Raw genomic sequence first — 18,163 nt, forward strand, 5'->3', positions numbered from 1 at the left:
AACATTATCTACTACACATTGCTTTGTAATTTTCAGCCTGTTAATTGCTGTGTTCCTTTAATGGAATTGTTTTGTTGCACATTTTAATCATGGATGCTTCTTTTACATGTCTTTCATTGTGTCTTTTAATAATGGGTATTAATCTATGTGTACATGGGTGGAGCTCCACATGGCGTTCTTCAAATCAGTCTGCGCAAGCGTCCCTGTTTCCCAGATGGAAGGATCCCCTTTCCTCCCCCTGTCTGGTGTTCTGGAGGGGGAAACTTCCCCAATGCCCTAAGACCAACTTCAAGGGGGTGCAGGGGGTCACAGGAGGGGAAGGAGGGAGAAAGCGCAACAGATGGGGCTCATTTGGTGACTCCTGGCCACTATTATTTTTATGGTTAGAAGCCTATTTTAATATTAAATGGGAAATCAATAAATAAAACTACAACTACAGATAAATAATACCAGCAATATTCATAAGGCCAGTTAAGGTGAGATGGCTGTTTATTAACCTTCTGGAATTGTATTTTAAGCCTTTGTTAAGGACAGGCATGACAGAAACCAAGATGAGGAGAGGGATTCATCCTGGCCCAGAGGCCCCCTGGCTGCCCCGTCCCTCAGCCTCCTTCCCCACAATGCTCCTTCCTCCTACCTGAATTCCTTCCACAGCCGCTGCTTCCCCTCCACCAGGAAAAGATGGATGAGAAGGTCTTGCCATCGTCCTTCTGTCAGCTGCAGAACAAAAAGGTAAGTGGGAAGTCTTAGTGCCTGCTTCTCAGAGGTTTAAGCAGCGCAGCACTAAACACAGAAGAGCCTTTCTAAAAGCCTCACCTGCTGAGTGAATGTTGATGTTTGTACCCATTTCATATGTTAGTTGTGCAAACATACATCTCCCCTCCTTTGGGGTCTTGGCCCCAAATGATTAAAAGAACCTACAGAATAGTTCCAAAATGAACAGAATGTGACCAAACAGAGAAAAAACTCCTTCCTCCTTACCCAGCGGCCTCTCTCTGGTGTCCAACAGAGTCTTCTCTGCCTCAGAGGAATCTTGGCTCCTTTCTGCAAACAGATCCGTTCCCTGAAAGAGAAACAGGGATTCAAAATAGAGAATGGGAAGAAGGATTGGAAAAGGAATGGCTGAGGGAAAAACTTTAGTGATATCTAATATGATCCACTTAATGTTTCCAAAAATGGATGGGCCATTAGAAGAGAGTTTGGGGGTACTCTCCCTCCTGTTCAGAGCCCCTTAGGATTATCCAGAGGAAAGTCTCTCTCACCTGCTTTCTCTGTGCCTGCTTCCTCTCCTCTGCCTGACTCAGGAGGAATCCTTCGGCCAGGGCCACCGCCTGGGAACTGGTCTCTGCTCCACATTCCCTCACCCAGCTCTCCATCTCTGGTGGAAGGACAGTCAGGAACTGCTCCAAGACCACCAGGTCCAGCATCTCAGCTTTCGTGTGCCTTTCTGGCTTCAGCCACTGATAGTAAAGGTGGTGGAGTCGGCTGCAAACCTCTCGGGGTCCTTCGGCCTCCTGGTAGCAGAACTGCCTGAACTGCTGGCTCTGCAAATCTGAGCAGAGAGTGTCCTCCTCACCCAGGATCTTCTTCACAGAGTTTTCCCAGAATCCCCCACTGCTCCCAGTTTGGATAGCACAACCTCTTTCCGCTTCAGGGCCAGCTGAGTCTTGCTCATCCATCTGGGCTCTCAGGAAGCTTCCAAGAGATCGGAATGAATCCCTTGGTCTTCTCCCAACAGGGGCTAGCAACTTCTAGAAAGCAAATAGATTGTTCCATTATAAAATTGGTATACGTTCAGGAGAATAAAAATGTTCCCTGAATTAAGCATGGCTGAGTCTTGCTATGAACCAGGACTGGACTGCACCACAGCACAGACTCTGGACTTTCATTAATGAAGAAAGGAAGAAGGAGAAGCAAGTCTGTAGACCAGGCACCCCGAAACTCGGCCCTCCAGATGTTTTGGGACTACAACTCCCATCATTCCTAGCTAAAAGGACCAGTCGTCAGGGATGATGGGAATTGTAATCCCAAAACATCTGGAGGACGAGAGTTTGGAGATGCCTGCTCTAGCCCTGCCAGGACAAATGTGATCATGCAAGATGTGTAGCAGCTGAAGGGATTTCTGTGAGATGAAAGGCCTGGTTTCTTCCGCCTTTAAGTGTTTTCAGTGAACGTAGGAAGTTAGAACTGCGATTGAAGAGTAATTTGTACTGAGTGTAATTTGGACACTGGGCTAGACTTGGGGTGCTAACCCTGGGGTCCACAAGAGTTGCTCTCCCTCCCACTCCAGTGCACATTTCTTTCCTGCTTCGGTCACTTTTTCTAGCACTTGAAATCTGCAACGTTCTCAAGGCATACTACTTTGGTGGGGTTCTTTTGTCTTTGTTCTGAGGTCCAGATACACATGTTTAAAAACCCCAGTTGAAACAGATCTAGGAAATCAATTTCCTCCAGGAACACCTGGATCTGGTCCGTTATGAACCTCTCCAGAACCTTGCCCAATAAGGGGAGGCTGGCAACTGGCCTGCAGTTACTTAGATTTTCCAAATGCAGGGAGGGTTTCTTGAGGTGTGGTTGGTTCTGCCCCCGCCTCCTCCAAGCAGGAAGGGACCACCCACTCCTGCAGGGAGGCATTGACCACCTCCCTGCCCCAGCCAGCTGCCTCCTCCCTGCTATTTATTTTCATCCAAGAGCGACAAAGGTCCAGACTGCAAGTGGTTGCACTGACTGATCTGAGCACTTAGAATCATAGAATCATAGAGTTGGAAGAGACCACAAGGGCCATCGAGTCCACATCTGCGAGCCTCAGTAACTGAAACTCATCCAGCACAACAGGACTAGTAAGGGCTCTGGACACCCCATGAGATTCATCTGCTATTACAGCAAACTTAAGGTCTGGGTGGATTCAAGTGATTTTATCCTCAAAAGGATTTGCAAAAAAGTCACAGTGAGCTGCTGCTGACTGTAAAGGATTCCACACTACCTGGAACAGCTCTGCTGGGTGGCAAAATGAGGGTGCCACCCTCATTGCTTCTGTGCTGCCTTCCCTGCCACTAGGTAGAGTCCATGATGAGCCCTCACCAGTGTCCGGTTGCATTCCACCAGGTATTGCCTCCACTCCCATATGAGCCATCTCCCAGCTTCTTTCCTTGCCCCAAGCACTGGAGTGTACCAGGTTTAACTCTGCACTGCATAAAGAAGCACTTTCTTTTCTTTGCCTTCCGTCTTCCAATGTTCCACATTATTATTATTGTTATAATTCATTTCACTTCTATACCGCTTTATATTTTTAAGAAAAGTCTCAAAGCCGTTTACAGCATATTAATAAAACAATCCAGAATCAAACATTTCTGAAGAAAGTCAGATATGAAGTATACAGTCAAAGCAACATAATTAACAGGGAGCTAAAATATTATCTTAAAAGATTTCAAAAGAAAACATTACAAAGGAGAAGGTCAACTACAGTATACATATGTAACACAAAGTTAGCAAAAAAAATCTTAAACATTTCAAAACATTGCTAAGTGAAGTCAGATATAAAATACATATAAATTATTTGCATCACCCAAACACTCTATAATTCCACCGTCATCAGTTTTGCCTGACATATTTGCAAATACACTTATAACTGGGTGTTAAAGGTTGATTTGTATTGCAAGAAGTTCATTCACTCATTCATTGCATATGTCAGTTTTGGTAGGTTTTTTTGTTTTTGTCGTATGTGTTGTCTGAATGTTCAAGTCGGCTACGACCTCTCTTAATAAATGCGACTTTTTCATCAGTCTTAATGGGGTTTATTTGCATGCTCTCTTTCCCTGACCCAAAGACCCTTCCCCCAAGTGGCAGGCAGCGTACTGAGCCAAAGAGAGAGGAGAGTTGCAGCGGATCCACAGCAGAACTCTCTCTCTGGCTTTGCAGAGAGGAAGGGGGTAGACGCCTCCCCTCCCCTGCAGCCCTGGGACCCCCTTCTCCCCAGTGCACCCTAAGGGGGGGAGAGAGGAGACTCACCAGGTCCCAGGAGGCGCCCCCGACACAGCGCTTGCGCAGGAAAAAGACCACCTCTCCACACCCCGCCCCTTGCAGGAAGAGAGGGGTTCTCCCCCCCCGCCTTCATTTCCTCTCCTCTCTAGGAAGCCAGCTCGGTTCCTTTTAACCCTTGCAAAGCCGAGGGCGACAAAGCCACTCCTCTCCACTTCTCTCTGGAAAGGGACCCGAGGGTCATCTAGTCCAACCCCCTGCAAGGCAGGAATTGCGCTCGCAGCCGTTCCTGGGTCAGCTCGAAGCGCCAACTTTCTGCTTAATTGCCAGACACACTGATTCATGGGGGGTTTTTTTGGGGGGGGGGGCGGGACCCTCCTGGCTGGGTTCTGAGCTGCTTCCTCCCTTGTCCAGAAACAGGAGGAGGTGGAAAGGGACCGGCAAAGCAGGAAAGCCCTTAGAGAATCATAGAATCACATAGAGTGTGGGAATGTTGTGAGTCGAGGGAAGAGGCGGCGGCCTCCGCAAGATGGGCAGGGCAGGAGGAGGAGGAGAAAGGCCGAATATGACATCATAAAATGTCAAAGGAATAATAATAATAATAATAATAACAATAATAATAATAATAATTTATTTATACGCCACCCACCTGGCTGGATTGCCCCAGAAACTCTGGGCGGCTTCCAACACATAAAACCATAATAAAACATCAAACATGAATAGTAAGAATCTGATCCTCCCGGAGGGTGGCTGCCGGGGCAACGAGCACCCAGTCATCTCACTCTCAGTCAACGAGCACCCAGTCATCTCAGTCACACTTCTCTGAAGTCTCTCAGCCCCTCTCACCTTGTGGGAGAGGAAGGGAAAGGAGAATGTTGGCCGCTTTGAGACTCCTTAAAGGGAGTGAAAGGCGGGATATCAAATCCAAACTCTTCTTCTTCTTCTCACGCCACCTTCACCATGACCATTGAGCAGGAAAGCAAGGGAACACCAGTTTTCATGCCAAGCTGCAGGACGCAGAACTTGCTGGTTCAGAAAGGCAAAAGAAGACCAAAGTAGAAGGTGATCAACTGCGGGAAGGGATCAACATCAGCAAAGGACTCCTCTGCTCTGCCTGGGGAATGCCATCAGCACTCTTGGGGAGGAAACCAAAAAAGGCAATTTTGTCCCTTATAAGGACTCCAAGTTAACACACCTTTTGCAAGATTCCTTGGGAAGCAATAGCCACACCTTGATGGTTGCCTGTGTGAGCCCAGGAGATTCCAACCTTGAAGAGACTATGCTAGGCTGATAGGGCCAGAAAATTAAGAACAGTGAACACTGACCCTCAGGCAGCAGAGATCGGCTGGCTAAAGCTGCAGGTCTTACTGCTGCAGACCTCATGGAGGGACCCTTCCAGTCTCTCTGGGTAGTGGGCCCTCAGAAAAGGCGCAATCTCTGAAGGAGAAAAATCACTCCCTCATGGAGGAAAATGAGAAACTAAGCTGCAGCCTCAGTGAAGCAGCAGCCAGATGCTGGAAAGAATCATTGTGAGGGAGCAGCAGAACGAAAAGATCAGCACAAAGCTGGAGAAGCTCCAGGAACTCACTGTGTTGAAACTCGACCCGCAGAAGCTGCTTAAACCAAAATTCAAAATGCCACAAAAACTCTTTAAAACATTTAAAAGCATTTTCAGCATTTGTCCCAACCCTAGAGTTTGTTCCAATGAGTCTGGGCTCTTCAAGATGCATAGCCAGGCAATGTCCCTCCAGCTTCCCAGGAGTCTAGAGCAGAGCAGGGTGAGTCTGATTCCCGCCCCCTAGGCCAGGTGGGAAAAGGCCTTGCAGGGAGCAGCCTTCAAGACTCACAGCTGGGCAATCTTGGTTGCCCTCCTCTGCACACCTTCCAGCTTGTCAACATCCTTCTTAAATGGTGGTGCCCAGAACTGGACCCAATATTCCAGGTGTGGTCTGACCAAGGCAGAATAGAGATGGACCATGACCTCCCTTGATCTGGACACTAGACTTCTACTGAGGTAGCCTGGAATAGCATTTGCTTTTTCTGCTGCTGCATCACATTGTTGACTCATGTTCACCAAGACCCCTAGATGCTTTTCAGATGTGCTGTTCGTAAGCCAGGTGTCCCCCATCCTATATTTGTGCAGCTGCTTCTTCCTGCCTTAAGTGCAGAACCTGACATTTGTCCTATACTCTCCATGAGCTTCCCATGCTCCAGGTCATGGATTTCTTCACAGGTGTACCTACACATCCTTTGCAGAGAACGCTCCTCCTCCTCTTCCTGTTTAGGCTATTCCTTTTGAACTGGTTATACCTGTCGACTGGGAGCAAAGGTCCGAATAAAGCATTGCCCCCCCCCTTCCCGGCCAAATGCTCAGGAACAATGGGGTGGAAAGGGAGAAAGAAAAGCCCTACAGTGCAGCCATGAGTCTCTCGTCCCACCAGGTTTCAATGTGTCTGGGGGGGGGGGGGAGTTGCAGGTTTCTTCTGGTTCCAGTTGCGTATTTTGTCCTTATGTTTTGTGTGTTTATTTTATTTCGCCTTTTACGCTGTGAACACCTCTTCATCTTCGGATACAAAGGATGACAATGAACCTGCCTGTGAGGTTATATTGTGCCTCTGTTCTCAGGAGCTCGTATTCGTCTTGCTTTATCCTGCTGCTCTTTCAGGGACCTTCAGGGGCACACAAAGAAAGTTAATCCACAATAGGGACCATTGCGAGGAGATGTAGGCTTTCCTAGACCTTTTACACATTTTACTCCCATTAACGTTTTCCAGCTCCAGCTATTTTCCTGTCAGAGGAAAAAGGCGGGTTTTTCCCCCGCCTCAAAAGGAAGGGAAAAGGCGGGCTTCGAGCGGGAGAGTGGCAGCGAGGCTTCGCGCAGGCGCAGTGAGGAGCCCCCCCCGCGCCGGCCTTAAGAGGGCTTCCACCACGGAGAGGCTCCAGAGTCCTAGAGCGGCGCTCCCTCCCATCCGCCAAGAGAGCCCCGAGGACTAGAGCGGAGACGTCCTTTCTCCGCCCGCTTCCGCCGGAAGTCCAGCTTGGGGAAGTTGTTCGAGGCGGCACCGGAGGGCTCGGTCACGGGACGGAGCTTCGGCGGCGGCGGCGATGGTGGGCGGCTCCCCCCCCCCGCGGGTGAGGGAGGGGAGGGAGGGCGACCCCCCCGCTGACCCCCCCTCTCTCTCCCCCTCAGGCGGCGACGGCGGCGCTGACTCAGGGGCTGGAGCGGGTCCCCGACCAGACCGGCTACCTGGTCATCTGCGACGGGGCGGTGCTGGCGGTGAGGAGGGGCCTTGGGACACGGAGGAGGAGGAGGAGGAGACCCCCCTCTGGGTCTTTATATGGGGGGGGGGAGGCAGGATCTTTAGGGAAGTTTGTAATGTTTAATCCTCTATTGTGCTTTTAATGTTCGAGTGGGAGCCGCCCAGCCAGATGGGCGGGGTATAAAGAATACATTATTATTATTATTATTATTATTATTATTATTATTATTCTCAGCCTAGCCGACCTCGGGGGGCTGTTGTCAGGGGAGAGTTCAATGCGGGTGGCAAAGCCCATGGATCCCATTGCAGGGAGAAGAGGTGGGGGGGGGCAGGGATGCCCCAAGATGCCTGCTGACAAAGGACTCCTCTTCTTTTTCTCCCTGCCCTGCCAGTCTTCGGGCGACCTGGAGAACGACGAGCGGACGGCCGGGGTGATCTTGGAGCTGGTGAACACGGCCTGCGCTTTCCGCCTGCCCCGCTGCCCCGAGGTGCCCTTCAGGCGTATCTCTGGTGAGAAGGGGGCAGACCCCCCCCCCAGCACTCGCAGGCGGGCTTCCTCTGTGGGGCCTCCCTGGATACAAAGGGGAGCGGGGCTGCACCCCACACTTTTGGTGGGGAAGGTCGGGGAGCCTCAGGGGAGCCTGGAGTCCTCTTGGTCCCTCTTGGCGTCTGCTCTTCTCCCTCCCCCGTGTAGAGCTGAACTCAGAGCTTCCCTGACGCGTCCTGTTCTTGCCCCCTTTCGCCAAACCCTAAAGGAGAGCCAGGCAGGTGGTGGGGAGAGCTAGGATGGTGGGGAAGGCTCAGCACCCCTCCCCTGAGCCATGCCACCTCCCTTGCATGCAGAAGGTCCCATGGGGGCTCCCCAGTGGCAATTCTGCGGAGGACCCTATAGTGGATTCACTGCCAGTCAGTGAAGACAGCACTGGGCTCGATGGACTGAATGGTCTTCCTTGGGAGAAGCACCTTCCTGTCACTGAGCCTGACCTACCTCAGAGGGATGTGAGGAGGAAATGGGGTGACCGCCCCATCAGTGAAGGAGTGGGGAGCAAGTGAGGTTGTTCTGCAGTGTGCTCTGTGTGGGACTTCCTTGAAACTGCTGTCAGTGCAGGATGCTGCAGCGCAATTGCTGGCAGGAGTGAGGCCTCGTCAGCATATCACACTTGTACTCAGAGACCTGCACTGGCTGCCCATTTGCTACCAGGCCAAGTTTAAGGTGGCACAATTAGAATGTAAAGTCCTTAACAACTTGGGACCGGTTTACCTGGGAGATTGCCTGAGCCCACATGTGCCAACCACGTGCACTGCAGTTGTACGAACTTGATCCCTTAATGTGGCAGCACCTAAACTCTGGAACTCCCTCCCTATGGATGCTAGGCAGATGCCTTTAGTTGCACTCTTCTCGATGCCTGCTAAAAAACATGCAAAACAAACCCACCCTGGCGTTCACAGAATTGATGCCAGTTTAAATCAGTTTTTAGTCTATATTAACTTTTTGAAAGTTTAAAATTGCTGCTGTTAATCTTCCTCAGTGATAATATTATATACTGCTTTGAGGTTTTATTATAACCAGACTGTGTATAAATATATGAAAAAGTACATAAATGCACCCAAGCACCCTGCTGGGGGTCTCGTCTCTCCTAATACCCTTACTGGGGTCTCTCTCTCTTTCGTCCCCCCAGTGGTGTTTGGGGAGCACTCCTTCCTTGTGACCATATCTGGTCAGAAGCTGTTTGTGGTGAAGAGGCAGAACAGCGTCCGTGAGCCTGTGATCGTCTGAACTTGACCTGCCTGCTTCTGCTGTAACTGTGACTTTGGGAGTGGGGGACTCAAGGAGACTTGGAGTGCAGGAACAAAGCACCTTCTTTTTTGTATGTGTGTGGGGCTCATCCCTGTGTTGATACTGGGTCACAAGAGGGCTGGCGGCTCCTTGGATGCGTTGTACATTCGGCTTAAAGGCTTTGTGCCGCTGGGGGTTTGCTCCATATAGCTGTGGGTGTGATGGCGGTATGTGAAATAAAGTTCTTTGAAAAGAGACAACTAACCTGGTGGACTAGCTGTTTAATAGAATCGTGGAATTTTAGGGTTGGAATGGACCCCAGGGTCATCTAGCCCAGAACCCCTGACAGGTAGCCACCCAACCTCTCTTTCAAAATCTCCGTGAAGGAGAGTTCACCACCTTCTGCGGCCAGAGGACCACAGTGTTGGAAGGGACCCTGAGTGATATCTAGTCCAGCCACATGCAGTGCAGGAGTCAAGCAAAGAATCAGTGGCAAATGGCCACCCAGTCTCTGCTTAAAAACCTCCAAGGGAAGAGGTTTCTCGGAGGTTCTCTGTTTCTCGTATGGCAGCAGAAGGGCCTGAGAGCGAAGGCAACCTGGGGGTCGGGAAATGCCCCCCCCCAAGGTCTGGATGTATCTGGGTAGCCTAGCTTGTTAGGTGATCAGCACAGCACCCATACAATAGCCTTGCTACCCCCTTGGCCTGACTAGCCTCTTTTTAGCAATGGCCCCACATAAGTAAGATTAAATGAAGGTTTTGCTGGCAATGAAATAAGCTCAATACCACACCCAAGGAATGCAGAGAGATCAATCACAAACTAAACAACTCTCTATATGGCATTAAAAAAATACATTATCGATAATACATGACATTTCTACACCTTCTATACATAGAATTTTAAATAATACCTATCATGCCAAAATAATAACCACATAACAATATCTCAAAGCCAAACAGTTCAAATATTCCTGAAGGAAGTCCATGAGAATGACTGTGTAGACTTGTGCTGGTGCAATCCCAATGGAACTCACGACAATGAGATACCCAGATTTCAATCTCTTTTTGTGAATCATCTGGTTGGCCTGTAAAGGAACTACCGGTATATAATGGCAATTTAGTGCTCCACCAAATAAATCAGCTCCGAAGTTTGCTCTTTTTTGAAAAGGCTATACTCCTTGACATATATAGGGCCAAAGCCATTTGGGGTTTTAAAGATCAGCACCAACACTTGGAATTGTGCTTGGAAATGTACTGGGAGCCAGTGTAGGTATTTCAGGACCGGTGTTATATGGTCCTGGTGGCCGTTCCCAATCAACAGTCTAGCTGCTGCATTCTGGATTAGGTGTAGTTTCTGGGTCACCTTCAAAGATAGCCCCACGTAGAGCGCATTGCAGTAATGTTTATGGTTCCAATATGGACTCTCCATAAATGTTTTATGATTATTTTGGACACCTGAATGATTGTAATTATGATGAGTTAATAATAGCAGGGGACTTTCCTGCCCACCTAGCAGTTCGAAAGCACCCCTAAGTGCAAGTAGATAAATAGGTACCGCTTTATAGCGGGAAGGTAAACGGCGTTTCTGTGTGCGGCGCTGGTGCTGGCTCGCCAAATGCAGCTTCGTCACGCTGGCCACGTGACCCGGAAGTGTTTTCAGACGGCTCCGGCTCCCGGTTGAGCGTGCAACCCTAGAGTCGGTCACAACTGGCCCGTACGGGCAGGGGTACCTTTACCTTTACAGTGGTACCTCAGGTTACATATGCTTCAGGTTACAGACTCCGCTAACCCAGAAATAGTGTTTCAGGTAAGAACTTTGCTTCAGGATGAGAACAGAAATCGTGCTCCGGCGGCGCAGCAGCAGCAGGAGGGTCCCATTAGCTAAAGTGGTGCTTCAGGTTAAGAACAGTTTCAGGTTAAGAACGGACCTCCGGAACAAATTAAGTACTTAAGCTGAGGTACCACTGTAATTAAATATTATCCTATCCTAACCTAGATAGAAATACACCAACAAAGAAAAAGAATTAGTGAAGTTGGACAATAGGGAAACATGAATGAATTGCGTTTAATAGATCCTTGGCACTTGATTTATCCTACTGTGGTAATAATTTACCTCTATGCCACTGGCCCTCACCCAGGTGAGGAAGCAAACCTTTAAATAACTATGAAACCAAGAGAGCAAACAAAAGTGTCCTGTTGGGACTTGGTTTATTAAAACTATTGCACAATAGGGCAGTTTTGCCAGCTAGAAAAGACTGCCCCAAAGGAACATTTGAACAAAGGTTTTATAGGGTTTTATACAAATAGCTGCTATACATCACAAAACATCACTGAATACATCAAAAGAGGTCACAGGTAAAGGAGTGTAAAAGTTCTGGCTGGACTCTGTTTTCAGCTCCCCTCATTTATCTTGGGGAACCCCAACCCTTAGGTTTCAGCTTTTGCACTTAGCCTCCAGTTGCCTTCAGTAAGGGGCAAATCGTCCTTCCCTGTCCCTGGAACACTTCAAGGAGCTGCTCCAGTACTAATGCAAACCTCCCTCCTTGGCTGGGCATTGGTGCCTTTCTAGTAATACAAATACACCTCCCACAATCCAGGGTCAGATCAGCATGGAATGCAGTGCAGACGTGTGGCGTGAGAGATTTGAAAAATGTAGGAACGTAAGAATCAAATCACTCATTGATACACTGATATGTAATCCCATAAAAACATGAAACAACTAAAGCAAAATCTACACAATATGAAAAATTATTTAACTCTGCCAACAGAGAATATTCATTTTTCTCACATGTGCACAAGAATTTCTTTAGGTTTGATTGTTTCCTAATACCATCTTTCTTCCAACATATATTTCTCCCTTGTATGACTTCTTTGATGGACTGTGAGATTGGCCCTCTCATTGAACTTCTTTCCGCATTCTCAGCACTGCTGTGGCTTCTCCCATGAATGAATTGTTAGGCTGGAAGTGAGATGGGCTCAGAATGAAGCTTTCTCTGCATTCCAACTAGTGATACGGTTTCTCCCCTGTACTAATTTTTTGATGGAAAGTGAGACTCATCTTGGAATTGAAGCTGTTTCCACATTCTAAGGATTTAAAATGGTTCCTCCCTACTATGAGTCCTCTCATGTGAAGTGAGACTTCTCTTACGACTGAAGCTGTCTCCACATTCCAAGCACTGATATAGTTTCTCCCCTGTATGAATTCTTTGATGCGAAGTGAGATTGGCCCTGTCACTAAAGCGCCTTCCACATTCCAAGCAAGGATATGGTTTCTCCCCTGTATGGATTCTTTGATGGGAAAGGAGATGGTGGCTGTGACTGAAGGTTTTTCCACATTCCAAGCACTGATATGGTTTCTCCCCTGTATGGATCCTTTGATGTGAAGCGAGATTGTTGCTCTGACTGAAGCTCTTTCCGCATTGCAAGCACTGATATGGTTTCTCCCCCGTATGAATTCTTTGATGGGAAGTGAGATTGGCCCTGTCACTAAAGCTCTTTCCACATTTGGAACAGGGATACGGTTTCTCCCCTGTATGAATTCTTTGATGGGAAGTGAGATGGGCACTTTGACGGAAGCTCTTTCCACATTCCAAGCAATAAAATAGTTGCTCCCTTGTATGAATTTTTTGAGCGGCTGTGCGATTGGACATCACTGTGAAGTTTTGTCCCCATTCTAAGCACTGATGTGGTTTCCCTTCTGTATGAATTCTCTGATGGGAAGTGAGATGGGCACTCTGACTGAAGCTCTTTCCACATTCCAAACACTTATAGGGTTTCCCCTCTATATGAATTATTTGATGGGAAGTGAGATGCGCCCTTTTACTGAAGGTCTTCCCACATTCTGAGCACTGATATGGTTTCTCCCCTGTATGAATTCTTTGATGGGATGTGAGTTGGGCACTCTGAGTGAAGCTCTTTCCACATTCCATGCACTGATACGGTTTGTCCCTGATATGAATTTTTTGATGGGCTGTGAGATTTGACTTCACACTAAAGCTCTTTCCACATTCTGAGCACTGATGTGGTTTCTCCCCTGTATGAATTCTTTCGTGGGAAGTGAGATGGGCACTCTGAGTGAAGCTCTTTCCACATTCCATGCACAGATATGGTTTCTCCCCTCTATGAATTCTTTGATGGGAAGTCAGACTATCCTTCCGACTAAAGTTCTTTCTACATTCCAAGCACTGATATGGTTTCCCCCCAAAGGGATTTATTTGATGGGAAATGGAAATAAAGTGGTGACTGAAGCTCTCTCCATGCTCCAAATGTTTATATGGCTTCTGCACTGTGTGGATTTTATCATGGTCCCACTTGTTCTTTATTTCCATTTCACCACTACCTGCAACAAAAATAGACACAGATTAGAGCCTTAGGTCTTGGTCTTTCCGGTTCTTAATTTCCAATTCATCACCACCTGGAACAGATAGAGAAATGGATTACAGCCAGATTACAGGAAAAAATAAGAGCTCAAATTATTGAACAATGCTAATTAACACTTGTGATACAGGAAGAACTGAAGGGAATTAGGAAGTCTCACTACAGGGATCACCACATTTGTTGAAAGGCATTAGCTAACATATTTATGGGAACCCGATGTTTGAAAAGCTTGGCTCTTTTCCGGAGTGGACTTTGCTTGGCCCAGTCATGGACTCAACACCAATTTCCAATGTCAGTCATTTCTTTAGTCAACTGAAATTGGACAGAAGCAAAATAATAATAATAATAATAATAAACCTGACAGAAACTACCACCAGTTTCCTAACCAGCCCAGGCAAGTCATTTTAATCTTACTATCTTCTATAATGTTTAAAAAAGCAAAACTGGAGGGGGGGGGAGTTTCCAAATCGCCACTGCTAGGGGTTGTGCTCTTGAGCTCCATCTGAATATTGGAGGCTCATCACACAGAGGTATGGATTGAATTTCAAAACAGATAATATGATCTGACAGAGAGCCTTACCAAGAGAGGCCACAATCCCACGATTCTCCTCCATGACTTCTTTATGCAGAGCTCTTTGGTCAGGATCCAGCAAGGCCCACTCCTCGTCTGTGAAATGGACAGTGACATCTTCAAAGCAGATTGGACCCTAAAATAAAAAGAGAAACGTCCTTTTCTTAATAAAAAAATTCCTTCCAGTAGCACCTTAAAGACCAACTAAGTTAGTTCTTGGTATGAGCTTTCGTGTGCATGCACACTTCTTCAGATACACTGAAACAGAAGTTGCCAGATCCTTCTATATAGTGAGAAGGTGGGGAGGGGTATTACTCAGAAGGGTGGTGCGAATAGGAGATTGGCAGATAGCTGAGATGAGCCTGTTGTCCTTTTCTTAGACAGCACGGCTGTGTTGTTTTAAGGGGGTTGTTTGGCTGCTTCTTCTAACCACTTAATGGAATTATTTTATTGTGTACTTTAATGATGAGTATTTTAACGATTAGATTAGGGACATGGGTGGCGCTGTGGTTTAAACTACTGTGCTGCTTGGACTTGCTGATTGGAAGGTCGCTGTTCGAATCCCCGTGATGGGGAGAGCTCCCGTTGTTTGGTCCCTGCTCCTGCCAACCTAGCAGTTTGAAAGCACATCAAAGTGCAAGTAGATAAAAAGGTACCACTCTGGTGGGAAGGTAAACGGCGTTTCCGTGCGCTGCTCTGGTTCACCAGAAGTGGTTTAGTCATGCTGGCCACATGACCCGGAAGCTGTACGCCGGCTCCCTTGGCCAGTAAAGCGAGATGAGCGCCGCAACCCCAGAGTCGGCCACGACTGGACCTAATGGTCAGGGGTCCCCTTTACCTTTACTGATAAACAATGCTAGCAACATTCAAAAGCCTAGTTAAGTGGAGGTGGTTGTTCATTACTCTCAGGGAGATTCGCTCAGCCCCAGAGGCACCCTGGCTGCCCCACCCCTCAGCCTCTTTCCCCACAACGCTCCTTCCTGCTACCTGATCTGGTTCCATAGCTGCTGCTTCCCTTCCACCACCATTAAAAGATGGATGAGGAGGTCTTTCCACCACCGTTCTGACACCTGCAAGAGACAAAGGTAAACAAGAAGCTATGAGTGCCTGCTTCTGTCAGAGGTGAAGCTATGCAGCTCTAACTGCAGTTTGTCCATGCATTTGGACATTTGGACACATTTCATATTCTAGCTATGTAAAAATACATCCCCCCTCCTTTGGGCTCTTGGCCTCAAGTGTCTCTCCAAAAAGATGGAAAAAACACACATTAGTTACAAAATACACAGAATGTTATCAAAGAGATGGAAAAACTAATTTCTTCTTACTCAGTGGCCTCTCTTCAGTCATCAATGGAATCCTCTCCGCCTCAAAGTGATTGGCGCTCATTTCTGCAAATGGATAGTTTCCCTGAAATAGCAACAAAGATTAAAACAGGAAATGGGAGAATGCCTAGAAGTGGAATGGCAGAGGCAAAATCTTTTGGGGCATCAGAGATAATTCCTTGGAAGCTTAAAAAAATATATAGAGAGAGATATTTTGGATACTCTCCCTCCTTTTCAGAGCCCCTTGGGAGTATCCAGTGGACAGTTTCTCTCACCTGCTGCTCTGCCTGCTTCCTCTCCTCTGCCTGACTCAGGAGGAATCCTTCAGCCAGGGCCACCGCCTGGGAACTGGTCTCCGCTCCACATTCCCGCACCCAGCTCTCCATCTCTGGTGGAAGGACAGTCAGGAACTGCTCCAAGATCACCAGGTCCAGCATCTGAGCTTTTGTGTACCTTTCTGGCTTCAGCCACTGATGGCAAAGGTGGTGGAGTCGGCTGCAAACCTCTCGGGGTCCTTTGGTCTCCTGGTAGCACATCTGCCTGAACTGCTGGTTCTGCAAATCTGAATGGAGAGTGTCCTCCTCACCCAGGATCTTCTGCACTGAGTTTTCCCATAATCCCCCACTGCTCCCCGTTTCCATGGCATGGTCTCTTCCTGCTTCACGGCCAGCTGAGTCTTCCTCATCCATCTGGGCTCTCAAGAAGCCTCCAAGAGATCAGAAGGAATGCTTTGGTCTTCTGCCAAGTTCTGTCTGTCCAAATCAGGAGTGATACCAAATTCTGCAAAACAAAGAAAGAAGTTCCCTGAGCAAGTGCAGATGAGTCTTGCTTGGAACCTGGGTAAAAATTCCACCACAGACACTATGCTCCCCCCCTTTTTTGGGGGGGGAGGAAGGAGGAGTAGAGCCCATTTTTTTTTAGTATAATCCAAAATCAAAACCACTAGAATGCCTATATTACCCAAATCCCCTTGAAAAAACACATAAACGTAATAGGTGAAACAGGGGAATATCCAGGAATTGCATTTTGTACATACTGGGCTTGGTAGTTAACTGAGTAAGCTACATTTTAATATCACGATGTTCACTTTGATGTTATGAGAAGCTGTATCTAATTTTGAGAGTTTCTGGTAAATAACTTTACAATTGTTATTACACAGCCTATTACGTTTACGTGTTTTCAGTCAACAAATCAAGTCAGGCCCATGACTGAGTATAATTTGCACATTAGGCCAGAGTGGGGGTCCTAACTCTGGGGTCCTCTAGGGCTGCTCTCTCTCCCTCCCCCACTTCAGTCCACATTTCTTTCCTGCTTCATTTTCTAGCACTGGGAATCTCCAATGTATTCAAGACAAACTACGGGGTGGGGCGCCCTTTTCTTTGTTCTTAGGGCCAGATCCAACCCCCCAAGGGCCAAGTGGGTGATGCCAAAGATTAGCCCTGAAAAGTGAGTAAAGTAGGACTCACCTCCTTTCTGCAAGTTGTTTTAAGCTGTTTTTGGTACTGTGTTTTAATGTGGTTTTCTGCCCTGGGAATCTAGGGTGAAGGGCAGGTAATTCATGATGACGATGTTACATGACTTAACCCCCACACAGCCAGATATGCTTGGGGTTCCTCTGGGGTCCACCATGGGCACTTGAGGCTCAGGTGGCCTCAGTGACTAGGAGTGACCAGTTCCAGTTCCGGCCAGCTGAGCAGCCACAGTGGCACAGAGATGCCAGGCTCAGATGGGATTATTGCAGTGCCCTGTAGGTGGGCATTTCCTTCACAAAAAAAGACAGAATTTGCCCTCCGCCTTCTCCCCATTGCAGCCTCACTGGGGGGGGGGTGCATAAGCTGAACAGCCCCCCTCCCATGCACCCTCCCCTGCAGCCCTGGGACCCCCTTCTCCCCAGTGCACCCTAAGTGGGGAGAGAGAGGAGACTCACCAGGTCCCAGGAGGCGCCACCCAGGCAGAAGGGGCTGTCAAAATATGCCCCCCTTCCCTGGCAGGGAGGCACTGGGGAGGGAGGGGCTTTTGCACTGGAGGACCTCTCCCCTCTTTCATCTCCTCCCCTCTCTAGGAATCCAGCCCCGTTGCTTTTAACCCTTGGCAAGCCGAGCACCCCGAGCTCACTCCTCTTTTCTCGTCTCTCTGCAAAGCAAGAGCCCGGGAGGAAAGCAGCGCATTGCGCACACTCAATAAAACCTCTCTGGGCGGGGCCAAGGGCGGGGCTCCTCCCCATTCATCATTTCTAGATGGGGGGGGCTGAGCTCGGGGCGCTCCGCTTTGCAAGGGTTGCAGGGAACTGAGCTGGATTCCTAGAGAGTAGAGGAAGGAAGGAAGGAGGGGGTGGGACCAGCCCTCCCCCCCCCCAGCAAGGCCCCTCCCCCTCCCCACGTCATTTCCTGCAAGCGGGGGAGGTTTCGCCTGCGAGGGGCGCCTCCCGGGATGCGGTGAGCCTCCTCTCTCTCCCCCCCCTTGGGAGAAAGGGGTCCCAGGGCTGCAGCGGGGGGGGGTGCATGGAGGGGGGGGGTCGGGGAGAGGAGGGTCCTGCCCCCCTCCCTCCTCTGCACAGCCCGGGAGGGGGCGAGCTGGCCCCGGTGGTCTCCCTCGGGATGCTGGGATGCAGGCAGGCAAAGGAGCCCCTTTCAGGTGAGGGAAAGAGGGGCAGAGATGGCAGCCAGCTCCCCTTCCCAGACCTCGGGGTCCTTGCCCCAGGAGGAGTTGGGGTCCTGGAAAGACCTGTCTCTGGGGTCAGAGGCCTGGGGGCCAGGGGGGGGCTCGGTGGGGAGGGTATGCCCCAGCCCAGGAACTCCCACCAGGATGCCCTTTCTGGGGCCGCCCTGCTCCCCTCTGCCAGCCTCCCCACCCCGGAGGGTCTGAAGGGAAGGAGGAGG

At 48.9% G+C, this 18,163-nt stretch overlaps 3 protein-coding genes across 3 annotated transcripts in view; 1 reads left to right on the plus strand and 2 right to left on the minus strand.

Annotated features, from left to right (window-relative positions):
* LOC309514880 (uncharacterized protein) overlaps nucleotides 1-4,092 on the minus strand; it is a 41,926-nt gene extending 37,834 nt beyond the window's left edge. Inside the window, exons 1-4 of the mRNA XM_082192318.1 lie at nucleotides 4,009-4,092; nucleotides 1,263-1,751; nucleotides 982-1,063; nucleotides 638-717 (exon numbers count right to left, since the gene is read on the minus strand). Coding sequence (XP_082048444.1) covers nucleotides 638-717; nucleotides 982-1,063; nucleotides 1,263-1,679 — 579 coding nt within the window. The 5' untranslated portion in view covers nucleotides 1,680-1,751; nucleotides 4,009-4,092. The remainder of the gene's footprint in view (nucleotides 1-637; nucleotides 718-981; nucleotides 1,064-1,262; nucleotides 1,752-4,008) is intronic.
* A 2,884-nt stretch (nucleotides 4,093-6,976) lies between these two features.
* On the plus strand, nucleotides 6,977-9,275 carry LAMTOR4 (late endosomal/lysosomal adaptor, MAPK and MTOR activator 4). Its single transcript, XM_082193185.1, has 4 exons — nucleotides 6,977-7,086; nucleotides 7,169-7,255; nucleotides 7,631-7,748; nucleotides 8,918-9,275. The coding sequence occupies exons 1-4, from the start codon at nucleotides 7,084-7,086 to the stop codon at nucleotides 9,013-9,015; spliced, it is 306 nt and encodes a 101-aa protein (XP_082049311.1). The 5' UTR covers nucleotides 6,977-7,083; the 3' UTR covers nucleotides 9,016-9,275.
* A 1,930-nt stretch (nucleotides 9,276-11,205) lies between these two features.
* LOC309514896 (uncharacterized protein) lies at nucleotides 11,206-17,606 on the minus strand. Its single transcript, XM_082192348.1, has 6 exons — nucleotides 17,212-17,606; nucleotides 15,560-16,064; nucleotides 15,288-15,369; nucleotides 14,950-15,032; nucleotides 13,972-14,098; nucleotides 11,206-13,353 (listed from the first exon to the last, which is right to left on the minus strand). The coding sequence occupies exons 2-6, from the start codon at nucleotides 15,971-15,973 to the stop codon at nucleotides 12,107-12,109; spliced, it is 1,953 nt and encodes a 650-aa protein (XP_082048474.1). The 5' UTR covers nucleotides 15,974-16,064; nucleotides 17,212-17,606; the 3' UTR covers nucleotides 11,206-12,106.
* Nucleotides 17,607-18,163: the final 557 nt, after the last annotated feature.

The sequence above is a fragment of the Podarcis vaucheri genome (genome assembly GCF_965113315.1).
Source record: "Podarcis vaucheri genome assembly, chromosome: 12".
Classification (NCBI taxonomy): domain Eukaryota; kingdom Metazoa; phylum Chordata; class Lepidosauria; order Squamata; family Lacertidae; genus Podarcis; species Podarcis vaucheri.

Bases quoted from the DNA above. Each gene is read 5' to 3' on its own strand.
- LOC309514896 (XM_082192348.1), bottom strand. From the start codon at position 15,973: ATGGATGAGGAAGACTCAGCTGGCCGTGAAGCAGGAAGAGACCATGCC. The intron at 14,099-14,949 runs GTAGCAGGAAGG...TTTTTATTTTAG, and splicing joins CAGCTATGGAACCAGATCAG to GGTCCAATCTGCTTTGAAGA. The intron at 13,354-13,971 runs GTAAGGCTCTCT...TTTTTGTTGCAG, and splicing joins TGGGATTGTGGCCTCTCTTG to GTAGTGGTGAAATGGAAATA.
- LAMTOR4 (XM_082193185.1), top strand. The intron at 7,256-7,630 runs GTGAGGAGGGGC...CTGCCCTGCCAG, and splicing joins GCGACGGGGCGGTGCTGGCG to TCTTCGGGCGACCTGGAGAA. The intron at 7,749-8,917 runs GTGAGAAGGGGG...TCGTCCCCCCAG, and splicing joins GCCCTTCAGGCGTATCTCTG to TGGTGTTTGGGGAGCACTCC.